Source organism: Anomaloglossus baeobatrachus, chromosome 1 (assembly GCF_048569485.1).
Source record: "Anomaloglossus baeobatrachus isolate aAnoBae1 chromosome 1, aAnoBae1.hap1, whole genome shotgun sequence".
In the NCBI taxonomy this organism is placed as follows: Eukaryota; Metazoa; Chordata; class Amphibia; order Anura; family Aromobatidae; genus Anomaloglossus; species Anomaloglossus baeobatrachus.
The window spans coordinates 265,078,456-265,102,690 of record NC_134353.1 but is presented as its reverse complement, the minus strand read 5'-3'; the positions used below and the strand labels follow the sequence as shown (position 1 = coordinate 265,102,690).

General features: G+C 45.3%; 1 protein-coding gene across 1 annotated transcript in view; it reads right to left on the bottom strand.

Annotated features, from left to right (window-relative positions):
* LOC142311228 (la-related protein 7-like) overlaps positions 1 to 22,357 on the bottom strand; it is a 77,203-nt gene extending 54,846 nt beyond the window's left edge. Inside the window, exons 1-7 of the mRNA XM_075349451.1 lie at positions 22,336 to 22,357; positions 21,496 to 21,715; positions 13,914 to 14,014; positions 13,745 to 13,828; positions 9,068 to 9,232; positions 6,452 to 6,560; positions 5,227 to 5,598 (exon numbers count right to left, since the gene is read on the bottom strand). Of these exons, the coding sequence (XP_075205566.1) occupies positions 5,227 to 5,598; positions 6,452 to 6,560; positions 9,068 to 9,232; positions 13,745 to 13,828; positions 13,914 to 14,014; positions 21,496 to 21,715 (1,051 nt within the window). The 5' untranslated portion in view covers positions 22,336 to 22,357. The remainder of the gene's footprint in view (positions 1 to 5,226; positions 5,599 to 6,451; positions 6,561 to 9,067; positions 9,233 to 13,744; positions 13,829 to 13,913; positions 14,015 to 21,495; positions 21,716 to 22,335) is intronic.
* Between the last annotated feature and the right edge of the window lie 1,878 nt (positions 22,358 to 24,235).

Here is a 24,235-nt window from a genome sequence, read left to right as displayed (position 1 = left end):
TAGGCATCGGATATGGCCGACATAATCCAACGAGCTAGGGTCGGTTTAGAAGCCGAGAGACCCTTGCGCTGACCCGTGGTTAGCATAAAAAGAGAGGTGCACCGCCTAAGAGCGGCGGTGCGTGACACATAGATCCGGAGCGCCCGCACCAAATCCAAAGTATGCAACGCTTTCTCAAAGCGATGCACAGGGGCCGGACAAAGGGAAGGCAATGAAATGTCCTGGTTAAGGTGGAAAGGAGACACCACCTTAGGGAGAAAGTCCGGAGTCGGACGGAGAACCACCTTGTCTTGGTGAAAAACCAAAAAGGGTGACTCCGAAGAGAGTGCAGCCAAATCAGAGACTCTCCTGAGAGAAGTTATGGCCACCAGAAAGACCACTTTCTGTGAAAGTCGAAACAAAGGAACCTCCCTAAGAGGCTCAAAGGGGGGTTTCTGTAAGGCCGTGAGGACCAGATTAAGGTCCCAGGGATCCAAAGGCCGCCGGTAAGGTGGAATGATGTGAGATGCGCCCTGCATGAAGGTGCGCACCTGGGCCAGTCGGGCGATACGCCGCTGGAACAACACTGACAGAGCCGAGACTTGTCCCTTGAGGGAATTGAGGGATAGTCCTAGCTGCAGACCGGACTGTAAAAAGGACAGGATGGTCGGCAAAGAAATCGGCCAAGGAGCATGGCCGGAGGAGCGACACCAGGACAGGAAAATCCTCCACGTCCTGTGGTAAATCCTGGCCGAGGAAGACTTCCGAGCCTGAGTCACGGTGGAGATGACCTCGGAAGGAATGCCTGAAGCCGTTAGGATCCAGGACTCAAGAGCCACGCCGTCAATCTGAGAGCCGCAGAATTCTGGCGGAAAAACGGACCTTGAGAGAGAAGGTCTGGACGGTCCGGGAGATGCCACGGCATTTCTACGGACAGACGGAGCAGGTCTGGGTACCAAGCTCGCCTGGGCCAGTCTGGAGCGATGATTATGACCCGACGGCCCTCCATTCTGATCTTGCGCAGGACTCTGGGCAAGAGAGCTAGAGGGGGAAAAACGTAGGCCAGACGGAACTGGGACCAATCCTGAACCAGCGCGTCCGCTGCCAAGGCCTGAGGATCGTGGGAGTGAGCCACGTAAACCGGGACCTTGTTGTTGTGCCGGGATGCCATTAGATCCACTTCCGGAGTGCCCCACTTGCGGCAGATTGACCGGAACACTGCCGGATGCAGGGCCCACTCGCCGCTGTCCACGGTTTGACGGCTGAGATAATCTGCCTCCCAGTTTTCTACGCCTGGGATGTGGACTGCGGATATGGTGGACTTGGAGTCCTCCGTCCACTGAAGGATACGTTGAACTTCCAACATTGCTAGGCGGCTGCGAGTCCCGCCCTGGTGATTGATGTAGGCAACTGCTGTCGCGTTGTCCGACTGGACTCGAATGTGCTTGCCCGCCAACAGGTGGTGAAAGGCTACGAGAGCTAGGAGCACAGCTCTGATTTCCAGCACATTGATCGAGAGGGCTGATTCGGACGGAGTCCAAGTGCCCTGTGCTCGGTGGTTGAGAAATACTGCTCCCCAGCCGGAGAGACTGGCATCCGTGGTGAGGATCACCCAGGACGCGGGCAGGAAGGAGCGTCCCTGAGACAGAGAGAGGGGCTGAAGCCACCACTGAAGAGAGCTCCTGGCTTGTGGCGACAGAGCCACTAGCCTGTGCAAGGAAGAGGTCCGCTTGTCCCAAAAGCGGAGAATGTCCAGCTGCAGAGGACGCAGATGGAACTGGGCAAAGGGAACCGCTTCCATTGACGCCACCATCTGACCCAGCACCTGCATGAGGTGCCTGATGGAATGACGGCGGGGCTTCAACAGAGAACGCACCGCCAGATGAAGGGACTGCTGTTTGACTAAGGGCAGCTTCACAAGTGCCGGCAGAGTCTCGAATTGCATCCCTAGGTACGTAAGTTTCTGGGTCGGGGTCAGAGTGGACTTGGGCAGATTGACAAGCCACCCGAATTGAACAAGCGTGGCGAGAGTGAGCGAGACACTCCGCTGACAGTCTGCACTGGATGAAGCCTTGACAAGAAGGTCGTCCAGGTAAGGAATCACTGCCAACCCCTGGAGGTGCAGAACCGCAAACACAGCTGCCATGACCTTGGTGAATACACGAGGGGCCGTGGCTAAGCCGAAGGGGAGAGCCACGAATTGGAAATGTTCCTCTCCGATTGCAAAACGTAGCCAACGCTGGTGTGAAACTGCAATTGGCACATGCAGATAGGCATCTCTGATGTCGATGGATGCTAGAAAATCTCCTTGGGTCATTGAGGCAATGACCGATCGCAGAGATTCCATGCGAAAGTGCCGCACCTGAACATGCTTGTTGAGAAGCTTGAGATCCAGGATGGGCCGGAAGGAACCGTCCTTCTTGGGGACTAGGAAGAGGTTTGAGTAGAAACCTCTGAACCGTTCCCGGGCGGGAACCGGAACAATTACTCCGTTGGCCTGCAAGGATGCCACGGCCTGTGAGAAGGCGGCGGCCTTGGAGCAGGGGGGAGTGGACATAAAAAAATCTGTTTGGCGGGCTGGAAGAAAATTCTATCCTGTAGCCGTGGGAGATGATATCCCGCACCCACTGGTCGGAGACGTGTTGAAACCACACGTCGCCAAAGTGGGAGAGCCTGCCACCGACCAAGGACGTTGCTGGCGCAGCCAGATAGTCAAGAGGAGGCTGCCTTAGTGGCAGCGGCTCCTCCGTTCTTCTGAGGACGCGGCTTCGCGCGCCAGCTGGGTTTTCGATCCTTGGCTGAGTTAGTGGACGAAGCTGAGGGCTTAGAGGATGACCAGTTAGAGGAACGAAACCTCGCCTGGTTCCTGCCCTGGACAGGTTTCCTGGCTTTAGTTTGTGGCAAGGAAGTACTCTTCCCGCAAGTAGCTTCCTTAATAACTTCATCCAGTTGTTCACCGAACAGCCGGGACCCAGCAAAGGGGAGCCCAGCAAGATACTTCTTGGAAGAAGCGTCTGCTTTCCACTCTCAAAGCCACAAGATCCTGCGTATCGCGAGGGAATTAGCGGAAGCCACCGCCGTGCGGTGAGAAGCCTCCAGAATGGCAGACATGGCATAGGATGAAAAAGCCGAAGCCTGGGAAGTTAAGGCAACCATTTCGGGTATAGAGTCCCTGGCGAGGGAATGTATCTCCGCCAGAGAAGCAGAGACTGCCTTAAGAGCCCACACTGCTGCAAAGGACGGGGAGAACGAGGCTCCTGCCGCCTCATATACAGATTTGGCCAGAAGGTCAACCTGGCGGTCAGTGGGATCCTTAAGAGAGGTGCCATCGGCCACAGATACGACTGTCCGGGCTGAGATTCTAGACACCGGAGGATCTACCTTTGGTGAGTGAGCCCACTCCTTGACCACCTCTGGTGGGAAAGGAAAACGGTCATCAGAACTACGCTTTGGGAAGCGTTTGTCAGGACAGGCCCTGGGCTTGGTAACAGTGGCCTGAAAACTGGAGTGGTTAAAAAACGTACTCCTTGCTTTCTTAGGTGAGGTAAACTGGTGTTTTTCTACCAGAGAGGCTTGTTCCTCTGACACTGGTGGATTGAGGTTCAGTACGGAGTTAATGGATGCAATCAAGTCACTAACATCCGCATCACCCTCAGATAAATCAATGGGGTACATAGAGGTAGCGTCTGAGCCCACAGTAAAAGTATCCTCCTCGCCCTGCAATTCAGCTCGTGAATCAGAGCCGTGGGACGAGGAAGGAGAAGAGTCCCTGCGTCTCCGTTTAGGAGGACGGGGTTCGGGAACAGATAAAACATGCTCTGTTAGCTCTGCAGAGCGAGTCGGAGCAGCAGAGGCACCCTGAGAAGGGGGCTGCATGGTCAGCAGAGTCCGGGACAGCTGTCCCATGGAGTCGGCAAAGGACTGGGAGATAGCTCTAGAAAAAGATGCTACCCAAGCCGGGGGTTCAGCCACCAGGGCCGGAGCAGCCGGAGGGACTCCTGAGGAGGCTGCAGGCTGAGGCACCACCATGTTAGAGCAGGCATCACAATGTGGATATGTGCTCGGTTCAGGCAGAATGAGCTGACATGCAGTGCATATAGAATAAAGCCTGGCAGCCTTGCTCCTAGTGAGAGACATGCTGCTGAGGTGGAGGCTTTCCAGTAAATAATACACTCCTTTAGAATGACCCCCTGAGAGTGTATAAGAAAGCCCACAACCAGAGGTTGTGGCTTACCAGACCGCTTTTTGTGTGCCCTCCGGATTCCACAGCTCGGACCCCCAGTAGATGCAGAAGTTGCAGCAGCCAGCGCCGATCAGTGAATGAACGCTGATAAAATGGCGCCGGAGTGAGGAGGGGGGGGCGGGGTTTAGCCCAAGAGCGGGAACCGGAGGGCCAAGGAGAGATACAGGGGAGGGAAACTTCTCCTCAGAGAGGAGTGTCCTCCCCTCTGCTGCACGGCCGGTGGGCGGCGCCGCAGTGTTCCCCTGCAAGACTGACATGCAGGGGAACTGAAACGAAACTAGGCCGCGTTTGAAGCCGGGGCCTAGATTTTTCCATGCGGCCGACGAGCAGGCACCATCGGCGCGGTTCTCAGGAAAAAAACAGAGAACCGGACGGAAATCACAGCAAAGTGACAAAACACACTCTCCCCACAATAAATGTACCCAGGACCCCTGAATAACGTCTCAATACTTAGCTTCTGAGACGCAGGGCCAGGTCCCTGGGGGGGGTTAAACGCTCCGTCCGGCAGGATCCTGACAGGGCTGCGGATGGAGACCGGTCTCCTGCAAAGCAGTGAGAACCGTGATGGCTCCCACTTCAAGCCAGAGCCTCAGGGGATGGTGAAGGAGCGCGGCACGTGAAGGCTCCAGCCTTGCAAAGTCAACCTTAACAGCACCGCCGACACAGTGGGGTGAGAAGGGACATGCCGGGAGTCCAGACTGGACCCGCTTTTCTTCCAAATCTTTGAAATCAAAAATCAAAAATCAGAGAATGCATGTGTGTGTGTGACCTCCTGAACACAAAGCATTGAACTGGTTAGATTTGTCATCCAGGGGGTGTATATGCTCGGAGGGAGGAGCTACATTTTTAGTGTAGTACTTTGTGTGTCCTCCGGAGGCAGAAGCTATACACCCATGGTCTGGGTCTCCCATAAGGAACGATGAAGAAAATAAATAATAAGATCCTGCAACACTCAATATCTATAGCAGCTGTGGAAAAAAAATAATATTGTGTACTTTCCATACCTCGGCATTCTGTCAGCTCTGAAGACGCCACCTTTGGTTTGGACAGTACATCTTCTTTATCGTGCAGTTTTCTGTTCTTGGAAGAGTCCGGCTCCTCGGAGCTGCTGTGTTTCCTCTTGGCGGGCCTGCCTTCCTCTGACTGGTCTGAGCTCTCTGCCCTGTCCCGCTTTCTTGTCTCCTTCTTAGAGGGCTGTCTGGTAGAGTCTGATGTATCCGTCACTGAGCTTTCCGAGACACTGCGATGCCTCTTAGATTTTGTGGCTTCTTTTGTTGAAATTTCCATGGTAATCTGGTCATTGCTCTCATCCTCTGCTGTGTCATCACTCTCCTTTTTGCTTTTTGACTTTTTCTTCTTCTTCTTTTTCTTTTCCTCTAAAAAGAACAGAAAAATTGTACTAGGCTCTTCTACCATCTGCATTATGGCTTCAATACATAATGTAAGAGACTGATCCCCACAGCTCCCAAAGAACTGCAGACTTCTAATTGGATTATCAGGACAAGAACAGTGCTGCATGCATTGCTATTCCTAATGTCAAATCTGAAGTCATTTGTGAACACTTCTCCATTCTGTGTGCCTGCATGGGCGGATCGCCTTACCAGGAAGCGTGGCCTGCAATGGCCAGATATACTATGGGGCATACTGTAGCTAGGCCATAAATGTCCAAAAATACACATTTTATGACTTGATGGATAATCTTCACCAGGGGTGCACAACCTTTTCTGGTCCAAGGGCCAAATTGTAAGACTGAATCAATCCCAAGGGCTCCTTTCTGGAGTGATACACAATGATCAAGAGATGCCCACTCTGCTAATATTTGGGGGTTGCAGAGCGTGAGACACAAAGACCCCAAGTCACCAAGCGTTTTTCTTGTCGGTCTTGATAAGGAGGCATTGTGGAGTCAAACGCTGATTTATGAATCTGGACAAGTGGCATGCGCCTCTGTGCCAGAAATCTTACTACAGGCACTGACTAGGATCGTCACAGTTGATCTGTGGAATATCACCCCTGCTGCACCCCCTCCCCACCCCTAGTCTATCCATTTTGGCAGAGCTGGGAGAAACGAGAATGAAAATATCAAACGTCTCAAATTTTTTGTGCAACTTGGGAGTTGAACCAAAATGTTTCAACTTGTTAAAGTTTTTATATTCCGTGTGCACCGAATGAAGCAATAGATATTGATGAGTACTACTTGTACATTCCCAGCCTCCATACTGTAAGACATACCTGAGTCATGGGTTTCTGGTGCCTTTAACTCTGGAATCGGTTTGTTTTTTACCGTTTTTGGAAACATGCCCGCTTTTCTTGGGGCTTCCTCAGGAGGGTTGTTCAAAAGCTAAATAGGGAAAAGAAAAGTTAAAGATCTTCAACTATAAGTCACCCAAGAGAGGACATAAAAGTTTTCAAGTGACAAAGTATGTGTAACCTCTAACTTTAACCCCTTCCCGTGCAAGTCAGTTTTCAGTTTTATGTTTTCGCCTTTCCCTCTCTTTCTGCCAACTTAACCTTTCCGTCCCAAAGCCGTATGGGGGCTTAACTGTTTTTTTGCACAATGAGTTATAGTTTTCAAAGACACCACTTTACCATACGATGTGCTGGAAAATAATCCAAGTGTGTAAAGTTGTGAAAAAGAAAAGCAATGCCAACATAGTCTTTGTTTTTTGCAGCCTATGCTGCAGAAAATCCTTTAACAAAAGGAGTAAAGCCAATCTACAGAACAATACACTTGGTGTCAATACCAACGACCTGTTAGGCTTCGCTCAGTCAGTATAGGATCGGCGCCCTGACCCAAACCAGCAGATGATTTAGGTTTCCTTATGTCAATACTCTGGCCACTATTTTGTATTAGAAATTTTAAACCATAACTAACAGCAGTTCCAAATGTTTCCATCTAGGCTCAGAATAAAGTGGCATCAGTCCTGATCAGCATCTCCCCAATACTGAGTGTTAAACCCTTCATGATCGTGCTATTTTCCATTTCCCCCCCCCTTCTTTCAAGAGCCATAACCTTTTTCTTCTGTCCACATAGCCATATGAGGGTTTGTTTTTTGCAGGAAAAGTTGTACTTTTGAATGACACCATTCAATTTACCATGTAATGCAAGGCAAAGCGGGGAAAAAACCTAAATGTATTGAAGTTGCAAAAAAAAAAAAAAAAATGCAATTTCACAATTGCTTTTTTTTATATTTTTATTTACCATGTTCACCATACGGTAAAACTGACCTAACAATATGAATCTCTAGACCAGTTAGGCCTAAGACACACGGCGAGAAAATCGGTGCAAGTGGAATGTGATTATTAAAAAAAAAAAATAAAAAAAAAAATCGCATTCCACTCGGACCAATATTAGTTTGTGTGTCAGCACACATGAGCGATTATTTTCTCAGCCCTAATCGGACCGAGAAAACAATCGCAGCATGCTGGGACTGTAATGCGAGACTCTTTTCTCTCGCACCCATTCAAGTCTATGGCGTGAGAGAAAAATCGCACTGCACTCGGACCAATATTAGCCTATGTGTCAGCGCACATGAGCGATTATTTTCTTATCCCTAATCGGACCGAGAAAACAATCGCAGCATGCTGCCACTGTAATGCGATCATTGTTCCTCTTGCACCTATTCAAGTCAATGGGGCGAGAGAAAAATTGCACCGCACTCGCGGTAAACCGGTATACCACGAGTGCAGTGCCAGAATGGCAATAGCCGGCTACGGAGAAGAGAGGAAGATAAATCCCTCCCTCCCCTCTTTCATGCCGGCCTGCTGCTCTGCAGCGCCGTCCCTCCCCTCCTCAGTGCCGGCCCGCCCCCCGCAGCTGACATCCGCTAGCACGATCGGACCTCGGTCGCAGGCACACTCGCATGACACACTGCTCTGCTGTGCTGCCAGCGTGAGCCGAGTGTCATGCGAGGGGATCACAGTAATCCCCGTGTGACCTGTGACCCCAGCTTTAAGCAGATACAAACATGTACGAGTATATTTTTAATTTAACCGGTGAAAAAAATTAGGAAATTTGTAGAAAAAAAACCCAACATTTTTTGAGTGTATCGTTATTTTTTTTAGGTCTGTACAGTTTTAAGTTTCTGTATATGGACCTGTGTGTAGGCTTATTTTTGCGCCCTAAGCTGACATCTTTACTGATACCATGTTGGGGTAGATATGATGTTTTGATTGTCTCTTATTGCAAGGTATTGGAGGCCAAAAAGAGATTCTGGAGTTTTGATTTTTTTTCTTGTTAAGCCATTTACCGATTGGATTAATTTATTTTATATTTTGATAGCTCGGACTTTGAAATGTACGTTATAAGTGGTGAAAGGGTTAGAGTGAATTTGTCACCAGGTTTTTGCTATGTAATCTGAGAGCACCATAAAGTATGAGCACGGTCCCTTATTCCGGGGATGTGTCACTTACTGGGCTGGGTTTTCAATACAATCAGTGTTTCATCACCAGGGTATTTTCATTACAGAAAAACTTTACATATGCAGGGTATCCAACCACACCCACAGCACTGATTAGCAGCTCTCTGTCACTATACAATATAAACAGAAATCTGTGGTGTAGGCAGGGTTATACACCGCTCACCCCCTGAGCTCTGTAGAGAAACCTGTGCCTGTATCATAACTGCTGCACCCAGTAAACTGAGTGACACATCACTGGAATCAGGGTCTCTGTCCCTACCTCATGGTGCCAGATTACAAGCAAAACTCTACTGACAGATTACCTTTAATTGGGTATTGTAGATATCCTATATCCACATAGTCTGATACCTTATCCGTAAATTACTGTGTATGTGATCATAACCTTAATACAGCTAAAAGAAACAACAATAAAAAGTTAAATAATCACCTCAATTGCTTTGGCAGCTTGTTCTTGCGTCTCAAACTCAATAAATGCAAATCCTTTTGTGTCTCCGGTGGTTTTATACCTAGGGATACTTATGTAGACCACTGTGCCACATTTACCAAACACCCTTTCTATCCAGCTGTGCGTAACATTTTTAGGAAGCAGCTCCTAAGAACCCAAAAAAAAAAAAGAATAAGTGACTAAAAAAAAAACCACTGAGCATGAGCCATTGACATGAGAAAGTAATTAGGCAAAATAGCTGTTGTGTGTTGGTACTAACGAAGCTACAGTGCTGGCCAAAGTATTGGCACCCCTGCAATTCTGTCAGATAATACTCGGTTTCTTCTTGAAAATGATTGCAATCACAAATTCTTTGGTATTATTATGTTCATTTTTTTTTTTGCTTGCAATGAAAAAACCCAAAAGCGAATGAAACAAAAATCAAATCATTGATCAATTCACCCAAAACTCCAAAAATGGGCCAGACAAAAGTATTGGCACCCTTAGCCTAATACTTGGTTTTACAACCTTTAGCCAAAATAACTGCGAACAACCGCTTCCAGTAACCATCAATAAGTTTCTTATAATGCTTTGCTGGAATTTTAGACCATTCTTCTTTGGCAAACTGCTCCAGGTCCCTGAGATTTGAAGGGTGTCTTCTCCAAACTGCCATTTTGAGATCTCTTCACAGGTGTTCTATGGTATTCAGGTCTGGACTCATTGCTGGCCACTTTAGTAGTCTCCAGTGCTTTCTCTCAAACCATTTTCTAGTGCTTTTTGAAGTGTGTTTTCGGTCATTGTCCTGCTGGAAGACCCATGACCTCTGAGGGAGACCCAGCTTTCTCACACTGGGCCCTACATTATGCTGCAAAATTTGTTGGTAGTCTTCAGACTTCATAATGCCATGCACACGGTCAAGCAGTCCAGTGCCAGAGGCAGCAAAGCATCCCCAAAACATCAGGGAACCTCTGCCATGTTTGACTGTAGGGACCGTATTCTTTTCTTTGAATGCCTGTTTTTTTTCCCTATAAACTCTATGTTGATGGCTTTTCCCAAAAAGCTCTACTTTTGTCTTATCTGACCAGAGAACATTCTTCCAAAACGTTTTAGGCTTTCTCAGGTAAGTTTTGGCAAACTCCAGCCTGGATTTTTTCCTGTCTCGGGGTAAGAAGTGGGGTCTTCCTGGGTATCCTACCATACAGTCCCTTTTCATTCAGACGCCGACGGATAGTACGGGTTGACACTGTTGTACCCTCAGACTGCAGGGCAGCTTGAACTTGTTTGGATGTTAGTCGAGGTTCTTTATCCACCATCCGAACAATCTTGTGTTGAAATCTCTCGTCAATTTTTCTTTTCCTTCCACATCTAGGGAGGTTAGCCACAGTGTCATGGGCTTTAAACTTCTTGATGACACTGCGCACCGTAGACACAGGAACTTTCAGGTCTTTGAAGATGAACTTGTAGCCTTGAGATTGCTCATGCTTCCTCACAATTTGGATTCTCAAGTCCTCAGACAATTCTTTGGTTTTCTTTCTTTTCTCCATGTTCAATGTGGTACACACAAGGACACAGGACAGAGGTTGAGTAAATTTGAATCCATGTCAACTGGCTGCAAGTGTGATTTAGTTATTGCCAACACCTGTTAGGTGCCACAGGTAAGTTACAGGTGCTGTTAATTACACAAATTAGAGAAGCATCACACGATTTTTCAAACAGTGCCAATACTTTTGTCCACCCCCTTTTTTATGTTTGGTGTGGAATTATATCCAATTTGGCATTATGACAATTTTTTTTTTTTTCATTGAAGACAAATTAAATGAAGATAATACCAAAGAATTTGTGATTGCAATAATTTTCAAGAAGAAACTGAGTATTATCTGACAGAATTGCAGGGGTGCCAATACTTTTGGCTAGCACTGTATACAGATATATGAAGACAAGGTGTGAATGGCCGAAACCTGACATGTTTTCTGCATAGTACATGTGGTATTAAATTGCAGCAAAAGAAACAATATGCCACTTATCTGATAATGGATGGAAAAAAGCAAATAAGGGGCTAAAATATAACCTTTAATATATCAAAGTTATTAAAAACTTATAATCATAGGCCAAGAGGTAACCAAAAGCCCCTCTGGAGTTCATCATAGCCTGTCACCCCAAGCTTCCGCCCTGACAAGAGCAGACCACAGCTACCCTGTCATAGAACCCTATACTCTCCCTAATAACGTTTCAACGCCTTTCGTCATTAAGGGACATCACATCCGTAGTTTATTTTGTTTGGGAGATGGGACACAGAATCTCTGCCCCTCTTATACACCGATGTCCCCTGATGAGTCTTCACTGTTTCGTCGTTGAAGTCATCCCTGATCCCAGCCCAACGCATTATTTTCTTGGGAATTCTGTTTGACATTGCATGCGTAAGAGTCTTCATGCCCGAAGACAAGCTCTCTGCCCTCCTAAGAGATTTGTTCTCGTAGACATCCATACTCTCTCAAATTCTGCATGAGTATTTCTGGACAAGATTATAGCTGCAATGGAAGCAAATACATTCGCTCAGTTCCACACTCGCCTCCTTCAGCTCTTACTACTATCAAGATGAGACAAGTCTACTCACTCCCTGGACTGGTCAATAACTCTTCCTTTCTAGATCAAGAAGTCTGTGGAGTGGTGGTGATATTCTCATCTCGTTCTTCACGGAAGTACGTTTATAACAATTAACTGCAAGATTGTAATGATGGACGCCAGTTTGGGCAGGGAGCATTCTTCAAGAATCTTACAGTGCGGGGACGATGGAACACTAAGGAATCAGCTCTTTCCATCAATATTGTTGAACACAGAGCAATCCTCCTGACTCTCCTTCACGGTCAGCATCTTTTCTTTGACCGTTCAATCCTCACCCAATCGTTAGTCACAGCCGTGACATACGAGCCACCAAGGAGGACCTCAAAGCCTAGCAATTATGTCAGAAGTCTCCCGGATCCTTCTGTGGGCTGAACGGAATGTACCAGCAATTTCAACACTACACATTCCCGGAGTGGAAAACTGGGCTGCCAACTTTCTCAGCTGAAAAGGCCTAGCCAAGGGTGAATGGCCTCTGAATCAGAGAGTCTTTGACCAGAGCTGCCAAAAATGTGGGATGCACGATGTCGACCTGTTGGCGTATAGACTGAACCACAAGGTCCCCCAGTTCATGACCAGATTTCGCAAATGTCTAGCGATTGACTCTGATGTTCTGGCAATTTTCTGTTCCTTTCTCTCTTCCATGTCTGTTTCCTCTTGCACCGCTGATCCCCAGACTAGTCAACAAGATCAAAGTGAAAGGAATTCCTGTTATACTCATAGCCCCGGATTGGCCCAGAAGACCTTGGCATGCCGAGCTTGTCCACCTCCTAACGATTGTCCTATGCAGACATCCAGATCTTTCATATCTCCTTCAAACGCTCCCATTGTCCACCAGAAGTCTCAGTAACTCAATTTAACGGTACGGCCGTTGAAGCTGCAGTTTTGAGATCAAATCGAGGAAGCCTTCTTCTTCTCACATATTATCATCGCACATGGAAGGCCGCCTTTCACTGGTGTGAAAGCAATCAGACTGCTCTTATGGTCTTCTCCTTGCCTTCCCTGCTGACCTTCCTGCAATACGGACTGCCTCCATAACCACCACTGATTGCTGGATCTGGTCTGTCATCCTGAAAGCATATCGGATTAAAGATAGAGCGCGTCCACTCACTCAGGGTCATGGCTCACTCCACTCATGCAATGGGACCTTCCTGGGCTGTCCGTTAAAAGGCTGATTTCTTGCAGTTATGCAAGGCTGCTACCTGTTCTTCCATTCATACTTTCACAAAAAGCTGAGGGTTCACACCTACACCTCCTCGGATGCGAACATCAGTAGAAGGATCCAGCAAGGAGCAGTGGTTCGAGCTCAAACTTGAGAGTACTTTCCTGTGTCCAGCCCTTGCGATTTCTTTAAGATGGCCCATGGTGCCCATGAAGCAAAAGGGAAAATCTTTTGGATGCTCACAGTAAGATCTTTCTCGGAGCCTTCATTGGAGGGCACAGCACCTGCCCTTGCGTTCAGCTGTTATGAATTGTACTGTTTTATTACATTACGTCAAGCTGTTCGTGACTTACTGTTGCTTCATATACTGCTTTTTCACCAACTGATTACCTCTGTGCCAGTAGGTGGGTATATACTACTGGGAAGGAGCTATCTTCATTTGCATAGTGTCAGCAGCATATACACATGGTTTCCCGAGTCCCCCAATGAAGGCTCCTCGAAAGATTTTACAGTAAGTACCCAAAATCTTCTTATTTAATTGTATTGTATAGTGCTTGATGACTAGGCTACTGACCAGTTCTGCAGTCTATCAGTGGTAGCAGGACTCCTAGGCAAACAGCACAGCACTTGTAAGATCTTTGTTATAAAACTTGTAAGTGCCGCTTTGAAAATTGCTGGGTTATTTTATGGGCTGGACATAGAAATGAGATGAATATAGGCAGTATCCATACCCCACCTAATATGATTAGGGCACTAAAACTAACATCGGGCATGGATTTTAACTAGCTTATCCTTTTGTTCTTAGGAAGTTAAGCGGCCATGAGATGGGTCTGGAAGTGGCTCATTCCTGTAATACACTTACTCCATATACAATATACTCAGTCTTGCTATACACTTACCGCATATACAGTACGTGCATCAACATCTTGAGGTTTCTCACCAAGGGGAAGCCGTCTTCGGATTTTTGTACTATCCAAATTTATCTTAGAATATAAAAAAAAAAAAAAAAGAAAGAAGAATTAGAGGTAAAGAATGACATATAAAGGCGACCTGGTGATAAGTACTCACCTCTACTACAGAAGAATTCTTCAGAGCTCTGGCAATAAGCTTGGGGTCTGTAGTCAATTTTTTCATTTTATTAAAAGATGCCAAAAGTGATAGGTCAATATCTAGAATAAAACACATTGGAAATATCCTCTAAAAACTGCAGTTATCAGATGCAATCATATGAAATATAATCTGTATTGTGCTGATTCTACTGTAAACAGTAAGATGGTGTGTCTACAACACTTCACACACCAATGTCCCACAAAGATCCCAAGGGAAATATTAAAGATATTGCCTGGATGTAGGACATCATCCCGTTCTGTATAAAAGTTGTGTCTGGTATTGTAGGAGAGCCTCACATAAATGGACATTCAATACCGGTCACTCCACATAGACAAGAATGGAAACATTTCTGGGGGAGAGGCAGAACAAACCCTTCTTGATTGGGATAACATATGTAAAGGAGTTGTGTGGGGTTACAAGGTCTGTATGATCAGAAGGCATCTAACCTCATGGATCACCAAAATGAGGATGCAGGTGCACAGGTACAAGCCCATTTACCACTTACATTTTTTTTGCTAACACTTAGTTGACCTATTCAATGAAGAAAAAACACAAAGCCAGCACTAAATGTGCACTTCAGCACTGAAAATTCCAAACTATACTTATTATAAAAATTTTGAGATTTTTGGCAAAAAATTGCAATTTCTTGAGCTACCCCGCCACGTCACGGCAAATCTCATTTGGGGCAGTCCTACACTAAAATATTTTTATAAAATGTGCCATACGGTCTCACATATGAATAGTAGAACTGCTCTCAGCAGCACTCACCTGGTCTATTTCAATCCCGTACCCATGACTGTGGGCGCGACAGGTCCAAGCAAATGCTGCATGAAGTAAATAGCCTGTGGACAAGGCCTGATGACAATGTGAACAGTCACCAACCGCCAAAATCTAGACAGGTGGAATACATCCCAAATTGGGGTGCATAGCATGGTGGGGGTCAGCCACCGACCAATTCAATGAAGAAAAAACAAAAAAGCTAGCACTAAATGTGCACTTCAGCACTAAAATTCCAAACTGTACTTATTATAAAAATTTTGAGATTTAAGAGCAGTTCTACCATTCATATGTGAGGCCGTATGGCACATTTTATAAAAATATTTTAGTGTAGGACTGCCCCAAATGAGATTTGCCGTGACGTGGCGAAGCAGCTCAAGAAATTGCAATTTTTTTGCCAAAAATCTCAAAATTTTTATAATAAGTACAGTTTGGAATTTTTAGTGCTTAAGTGCACATTTAGTGCTGGCTTTTTGTTTTTACTTAGTTGACCTGTAGGGCTTCCAAGCAGTTTCTGGAGGGAGGTATATAGCAGGATGGGGACTATACCAGGATGAGGGACATATACTGTATATACAAGGCAGGAGGATCATATATAAGGCAGGAGGATCATTACCAGGATGGGGTACACCTTAGTAGAGAATTTGGGGACATTACCCCCATAAGAGTGTCAGCAGCAGATCCTCGCCCCATAACAGTGTGTCATGACCACATTTTTTGCTTAAAATTTAAATTCTCCTATTTTCCGTCTCTAAAACCAGGGTGCGCCTTATGGTCCGGTACGTCTTATAGTCCGAAAAAAAAATGTTCTATGGTTTTACTTTGGGTGAAATTCCCACTCAAGAAATGCCACGGTCAGGAGTTCAATAGGACACAGCCTATTAACACTAGAAGTCCCAGAAATTTCGAGCTCCCCCCTGAAGTCCCGAAAGAGGGTCAAATGACCCTTACTCCAAACTGAATAGAAGTGACTAGAAACTAAATGGCTAAACTCAATGGAAAACAACAACCTCCTGTGGTGCGACAGTAATGGCCTTAATTACAGAACAAAAGATGGTGATTATAGGATGTTAGCTAAAATCCTTCCGGTCATTCGACCCGTCTCTTGGTTCCAAAAGGTAGAAATGTTAAATGACCCCTCTCTGGGACTTCTAGTGTTAAAGGGAATCAGTCAGTAGGGTTTAGCTGTTTAATCTGACAGCAGCATGAGGGAAGGACAGAGACGCTGAGTTCAGAGGTGTATCACTTAGTATACTGGGTGCAGCAGTTATTATAGATTAGTCACAGTTTTCTCTGCAGATCTAGCAGAGCTCAGGGGCTTAGCTGTGTATAATCTTGCCTACACCACAGCTCTATGTATATTTTATAGTGACAGAGAGCGGATAATCAGTGCTGGGGTGGGGTTGAACTTCCCTGCAAAAGTTGTCCTGTAATAATAATCTCCTGCTGATAAAATACTAATTGCATTGAAACAAAACAGCCCAGTCAGTGACATCCTTTGAATCAGGGAGTCTGCACTTACATTATGTTGCTTCTACATTACATAGCAAAAAACCTATTGACTTATTCCCTTTAACAATATCAGGTGAGCCATAACATCCTCACATTGAACACCACTAAACTGAAAGTACTACACATGAAGCACGTTATCTGTTAAAATATTTATGTAAAATTTTATTTTATAGCCCAGGAAACCACTTGTCCAAACTCTTACCAACTCAAAAATATTTTTTTCCTTGTTTCAAACCCAAATCGCCTAAACTGTTAGTGCATACACTCATCATCATCTGCTTCGACTATTACAATATCATCCTGTGCACCTTGCAACTAACATTCTCACACTGCAACAGCCCATCTTTAAAGGGGTATTCCCAAGATCTTATAGCACTGTCTTGTAGTTGGTATAATAATAATAATAATAATAATAATAATAATAATAATAATAATAATAATATTAGCAAATACCTCCAGTTAGAAATGTAGTATAGTTCTGCTGATAGAACCATGTCTCTTACCTCATGTGCAGTGCATTGCAGTTTAGGTACCCATGGTTACAGCTGTAAGAGGTGGCTGAGCCACTTGTAATGTAGATAATGGTATTGTCTTGTATTTTATGTTTGTGTGATAAAGCCATGTGAATTTATAAATTATATGTACTAGTCAGTAGTATTAAGATAGAAATGTTGCCATCTAGTGGTTAACCCAGGTAAATGTAGATGCACAGAAGAGAATTTTAGATACGGTTTTAGATAAGAAAAGGTTAGTGTACTTAGAGGAGGAGTAAAGACATACAGAGTAGTCATTTTTAGGTTCGGGAGTTAGTGAAGCTTCAGGTAAGAGTGGGAGAGCACGTAGGCCTAGTTGCGAGGGCCGGTCCTGAATCGTGAGGCCACCTCTGTAGGTCCGGAGACCATGGCTCATCCCTGCGGGCTTGCCAATTAGTCAGGGGATAAAATGTAAACAAAAGTTGGAGGAGGAGTACCGAGGACTTATGTCAGATCAAGTACGCTGCTGCTGTACCCACAGTGGGAGCCTTACGTTGAAAATAGTACCCCAGCTAGGAAGTGAGGATGCCGAATGCCATGTCTGTTATGAAGGTGTTTAATGCACGCAAAGAAAGTTTGGTTAAGAAAACCCTGAGGTTGTGCGTTTCCTTTACAGCAACTTCTGCACTTGGGGAAGAGAAAATAGACAGACCCTCTGAGGCGCAAACAAGTGTCATGCATCCTTTCCAGGCATCTACATACACTCAGGGACCCCCTAACGAGAGAGGGAGGCGTGGCGCCCCCCCTTCCTCATGTCCAAGAGCAACTCAACTGTCATTATACGAGTGGTCGTAACTGTGGATACCAAAGCTGCAATGCCCTGCACATGAGGTAAAAGACATGGCTATATCAAGAGAACGATACTACATTTTAATTAGAGGTATTTGCGAATATCATCACACCTACCACATATTGGGATAGGATCTTGGAGATGAGAATAACACCAACACCACTGCCCGATAAATCCACCTCTCCTCTCCCCTTTTTCATGGTGACTGTCAGACACGGTTTTAGTCTTTTCATATACATATGTATGGACATTACACCTTGGCGCACTAGAGAGATAGGTGCCTTCACACTACAATCAATTGTTTGTTTTTTATTTATCTTTAAAAAAAAAAAGGCTTTGTGAGTGTTGGTTGCCCAGGTATAGTCCTCATTTTAGGGCATGTTCACACACTGCATATTTTTCAAGGGTAAAAAGTGCTGCACTTTACAGTTCCAGCAAGGTGAATGGGATTTCTAAAATCTCCTGCATGTGCTGGTTATTTTTTTCTCGTGGATTTGAACCATTAAAGAAAACCAACCGGAGGTTTTCACATGGAAAGTACGGGCAGTGCCATACTAGCGCTAAAGTGTGGATTCAAATCAGACCTTCAGTTTAGAGATCTGACGATCAATTGCAGAAAAATCCTTTATCAAACCTTCAGAAATTATGTCATTGGTGCAGTGGCTTGAGCATCGGGGCAGGAGTTTGTGGGCCGGGTCCTCTAGAACGATTCCTCCTCCTGCCTGGTCTCTTTTCTGCCTTTACATTTCATGTGCATTGCTAGTGTGACGTTGTCTTCAATAAAATGGCTCCGGAATTGGCGCATGGATCCCTGGGCCATATTATTGAACACATGGTGGAGAAAAATGAGTGGAAGCGGCGCATGCACAGATTGAATTTTTTTTTTCATCAGTGCATGCACCACCGACGCTCATAATCATCTCCACAGTGTGCTCAGTAAAATGGTGCCGGAGATGGCGGTACATGTAGGCGCAGATTCTGGTGCCAGTTTATTGAAGACAACGTCACACTAGCAAGGTGCACGCGCCGTCAACATCGGCAATAGCGTTAGCAGCGCGAAATTCAAATGCAGAAAACGAAGGCAAGGCAGGAGGAGGAATAGTTCTAGAGGACCCGGCCCACACAGTCCCGTCTGGATGCTCAAACCACTGCATCAATGACATCATTTCTGATAAAGGATTTTTCTGCACTCAATCATCGAATCTCCAAACTGAAGGTATGATTTGAATCGGTAATCTAGTGACAGTATGGCGCTGCCTGTACTTCATATGTGAAAATCCTGCAGGTTGGTTCCCTTTAAAGCGCTTTGTGTTTTTTGTTTTTTTTAAAATCTGCAGCACGTCAATTCTTTCAGGGTTTTCCACCCATTAAAATAAATGAGAAAAAAACAATGCAAGTAACAACGCCTTAATAAACTTTTGTATTTTATGTAAGTTGTTTTCCTGCCAACACTCGAGTATTTGGAGCAAATTTGTTTCCATAGAGGACCAATCGTCTGCACATAGCCTTCAGCATATTTCATATCTCCCGCCTGGACTACTGCAACCTCCTGCTCGGTGGCCTCCCTTCTAACAGTCTCGCACCCCTACAATCTATTCTACACTATGCTGCCCGACTAGTCCACCTGTCCCCTTGTTACATCCGACTTCTCCTTTCTGCCAATCCCTTCACCGTCTTCCCATTGCCCAACGACTCCAGTTTAAAACCCTAACCATCACCTACAAAGCCATTCACAACCTGTCTCCTTCTTACTTCTGTGACCTAGTCTCCCGGTGCTTACCTGCACGTAACCTTCGATCCTCACAAGATCTCCTTCTCTACTCCCTTCTCATCTCCTCTTCCCACCATCGCATCCAAGATTTCTCCCGTGCCTCCCCCATACTCTGGAATGCTCTGCCAAAACAGACTCTCGCCTACCTTGACAAGCTTCAAAAGGAATCTGAAGACCTACCCCTTCCGACAAGCCTACAATCTGTAGCAACCATCAATCTAATATAGAACCGTGCGACCATCTCCACCCTCACCTACTGTATCCTCACCTATCCCTTGTAGACTGTGAGACCTTGCGGGCAGAGTCCTCTCTCCTCCTGTACCAGTCTGTGCCTTGTTTTGTTTATGATTACTGTACTTGTCCATACTATGTATACCCCTTTTCACATGTAAAGAGCCATGGAATAAATGGCCCTATAATATTAAATAAAAATGATGATAATAATATCAGTCTGGAGGATCTTTGAAAGGGCTTCACCGTCTTTAACAACGGGAATAGAATGGTTGGTAGTATTGGTACTTTGTAGACTGTTCTGTAAGGTGTGGAATACGCTAAGTTGGTTTCAAAGCGATTGTTTACGTTTGTAATTAATCCTATAAAAATGTCGACTTTTTATATTGGACTGGCATAAATTTTATTTGAATACTCACGTGAGCACAACCTCAGAGTTTCCTACAAAAGAGACCTCCCCAGACCCTGCACTTCTGTAACACTGGAGATGCCTTCAGGTAAAATGCCTAAAGATCTCATCCTCTCCTGCCTATGACTTTCTTATACCTACAATTATAAACACCGCTTCCGAATAATATTAAGGATTTTCCACGTGTCTCTTCTAGAATTTCATCACCGTGCCAGTCCTGTTTTTTTTTTTCCATAAAAATGCTCTATTAAATGCAATCTTTTCAAACAGCCTTGCAATAGATAAATGTCACAACAATTCTTCATATGCTTCCTTTATAAGACAAAAGAAATATGCCCATGTGTTTGCAGTGCATGAGAAGCGCTACGGCTGCTTCATACGTTCTGGCCCTTATGGTTTACATTTGGCCATGAATCAGCTCAACACAATCTCATTGTCCTAACACAAAAGTGACAAAACCCAAAGCATGAAGACCTCCTCCCCTACTGTGACCCCACATAAGAGAGCCCAAACCCATTTGTATTGCATGTGTGGATTTCCCATCAAGTGCCTGTACCTGGGCACACAAAGAAAACGAGCTCCCGCCAGTATCTGCATAGTGCAGAGAGCAGGGGATAAAGGCCAGCCACAATGAGCTGGAAAACATGACTCCCATTGCACTGAAATCCCAGGTTGGCTCTCAATACCCTTTATAATTAACTATTCCATAACATTTACATAACTCAATGCATCAATTTTGGGTAAAATAGAAGGAATAGTTTGTAGACAATAACACAGTAAAAGGTCAGGGGTTAACAGCAGGGAACATGTCCAGAAGGCTATGTACACAGGCTGGAAACGCAGTGCTGTACTATCCCTCTGTGTGATATACCTGGGTCATGTCCTCCAGCCAAACTGAAAACGCAGCTTCTTGTCACCCCAAATAGAACATTTCCAGATCTTGTGATTACCAGTTTCATATACTCGTGCACCAGTTCAGAACTAATAAATCTATATTTTTATATAACGCCAACATATTCTGCAGCGCTTTACATATATCAGCAACACTGTCCCCACTGGAGCTCACAATCTAAATTCCCTATCAAGTATGTCTTTGGGGTGAAACCCACACAAAAACAGGGAGAACATACAAACTCCTTGCAGATGTGGTCTTTGGTGGGATTTGAACCCAAGATCCCAGCGCTGCAAGACTACAGTGCTAACCACTGAGCCACGGTACCTGGCAACTTATTTTTTCTAATTCCAGAATGTGTGCCATAAGTCAATAGCATTCATAGGATGAATTAATAATTGATATTTTGGAGAAAAGTCCTCCCCCCCCCCAAAAAAAAATTTGTAAAAATGAGTTTTAAAATGATCTTATGCTAGTGGAACAAAGAACGTTGCTAAGGTGAATTCTCCACATTTTAACACCTAACCTGATATTCCAGAAGGACTCAATAGTCCAGATCCCCCCCAGTCAATTACATTTTAACAGAAAGTAAAAAAACACACATTATTATGACTTCTGAACTTACAGCCATCTCTGGATTTTTCGATTTGTTCCCTCAAAAAACGATCTTTGTGAAGGTTGACGTCACCAAACCAGAAGTCCACCTGTTTGGCGATGTCGGCCAGGACCTGTTTCACCCGAGAGCGCTTCTTTTTCTCCCGATCCTTCCTTGTCTCAGCGCTTTCATCTTCCTTCAGTTCATTCCTTGGTGTATCCATCTCAATCTCAGCCATAGTCATAGTCATCTGAATATAAAAAAAAATGACATTTTAAGAGTCCAGCTAAATAGTGAGTCCTAGTGTACTCAGTCTCTAATCACTCAGCTTGACAGCTGCAGCTTGTAGTGAGCAATGTGAGATGTCTGCAGCAGGGAGGCCAGGTTCACATGGGAGTATTTCACAGTCTGTGTATGAGGCGCAATGCTCGGGCTGGGTGTGGGTCTCCCGACCCTTAAAGCGTCAGACACATAAAGCTGTTTGTTCTGGTCGGGAGACCCACCACTAGACAAGGCATTGCGGTCAATACATGTGGGTATAACCCAATCTGAGAAGCTATCAATCAAGCTATGTGGGTAGCGATTGAGCTTAACTTTCAGAATAGATTTTACCAACATTTTAAGGCCACGTGCACACATTACATATTTGGTGAGTTTTTACCTCAGTATTTGTAGCCAAAACCTGGAGTGGGTAATAAATACAAAAGTGGTGACGTGTTTTTTTTTTTTTTTTAAATTTTATAGAATTTTTTTCCAGGGGGTCATTGACTTGGCAAGCTCGATCCACAAAATGATGAAAACATTGCTTTATTTCAATCATTCTGCTAAAGAAAAGAAAAACGTACATGTAAAGGCTGATTAAATGGATACCTGCAGTGAAGGAATCCGATCTGCGGTTGTTGAATAATCTTCCTCTAGTTTTTTCATCTACTGTATATGTGTATCAGAGTGGGGCTTGGGGTTATGGTCCTCTCCGCACACCACCTTTGTTTCTTTTACAGGTCACTAATCTGATCACCTGCCCCTTTTCAAAAACTCCTTTCTTGACTGCTGCCGTCATCGGGGTAGGCGGTGCGTGTGCAGTGTAATTCTCCGACCACTCTTCAATAAAATGGTGCTGGAGGCTGCGCATGATCAGACCAAGATTTCAGCTCAATGACTTCTTCATTACCCAAAATCTCGATCTTCACGTGTTGGCTCTGGTGCTTTTTTATTGAAGACCGTCTGTGGAACCACATAGCACATCCGGTGCCCACCCCAATGACAGCGGCGTGGAATCTCAAACAGGAAGCAGTTCACCGAATAATCAGTGACCTGTAAAAGAAACAGAGGAGGCAGGTGGGCAAGCTAAAGAAGACCTTACCCCTAAAGGTACCGTCACACTAAGCAACATCGCTGCTGAGGCACAACTTAATAGCGACGTTGCGGTGTGTGACATCCAGCAACAACCTGGCCCCTGCTGTGAGGTCGTTGGTTGTTGCTGAATGTCCTGGACCATTTCTTAGTTGTTGCTCTCCCGCTGTGAAGTACACATCCCTGTGTGTGACAGCGACAGAGCAACAACTAAATGTGCAGTGAGCAGGAGCCGGCTTCTGCGGACGCTGGTAACCAATGTAAATATCGGGTAACCAAGAAGCCCTTACTTTGGTTACCCGATATTTACATTCGTTACCAGCGTCCACCGCTCTCACGCTGTCAGTGCCGGCTCCCTGCATACATAACCAGACTACACATCGGGTAATTAACCCGATGTTTACTGTGGCTAGGTGTGCAGGGAGCCAGCGCTAAGCGGTGCGCGCTGGTAACCAAGGTAAATATCGGGTTGGTTACCCGATATTTACCTTAGTTACCAAGCGCAGCACCGCTTCCACGCGTCGCTGCTGGCTGCGGGCTGGTCACTGGTTGCTGGTGAGATCTGCCTGTTTAACAGCTCACCAGCAACACGTGTACCGACGCTCCAGCGATCCTCCCAGGTCAGGTTGCTGGTGGGATCGCTGGAGCGTCGCTTAGTGTGACGGTACCTGAAGTCCTGCCCCAATGCACAGATGATGTCATTAGATGAAAACTTTAGAGGAAGACTATCAACCACCACATATCAGATTCCTTCACTGCAGGTATCAGTTTACTCAGCATCACAGTGTCATTATGCCCATGGCTTTACTTTATAGTGTACAGTGGGGAAAAAAGTATTTACTCAACCACCAATTGTGCAAGTTCTCCCACTTAAAAAGATGAAAGGCCTGTAATTGACATCATAGGTAGACCACAACTATGAGAGACAAAATGAGAAAACAAATCCAGAAAATCACTTGCTCTGATTTGGGAAGATTTTTTTTGCAAATTATGGTGGAAAATAAATATTTGGTCAATAACAAAAGTTCATCGCAATATTTTGTTATATATCCTTTGTTGTCAATGACACAGGTCAAACGTTTTCTGTAAGTCTTCACAAGGTTAGTTGCCACCCCCATGCTTCACAGTAGATATGGTGTTCTTTAGATGCAACTCAGCATTCTGTCTCCTATAAACACGACCAAGTTGTGTTTCTACTAGAGTTGATCGAATCTGCCAAAATCTGGGACCAGCGGATCCCTGCCGGATTGAAAAAAAAATCTGGATCCGCTCCGGATTCCAGTACCCATATAAGTCTATGGGGACCAGAATTCGGAGATTAAAAATGTTTGCGTTTGTGGAAGGGATATGGAAGGGAAGGAGTGTGCGCGGTGTACTCACCCGAGGCTGTGTCAAGCTGACACACTTTCCAGGTCTT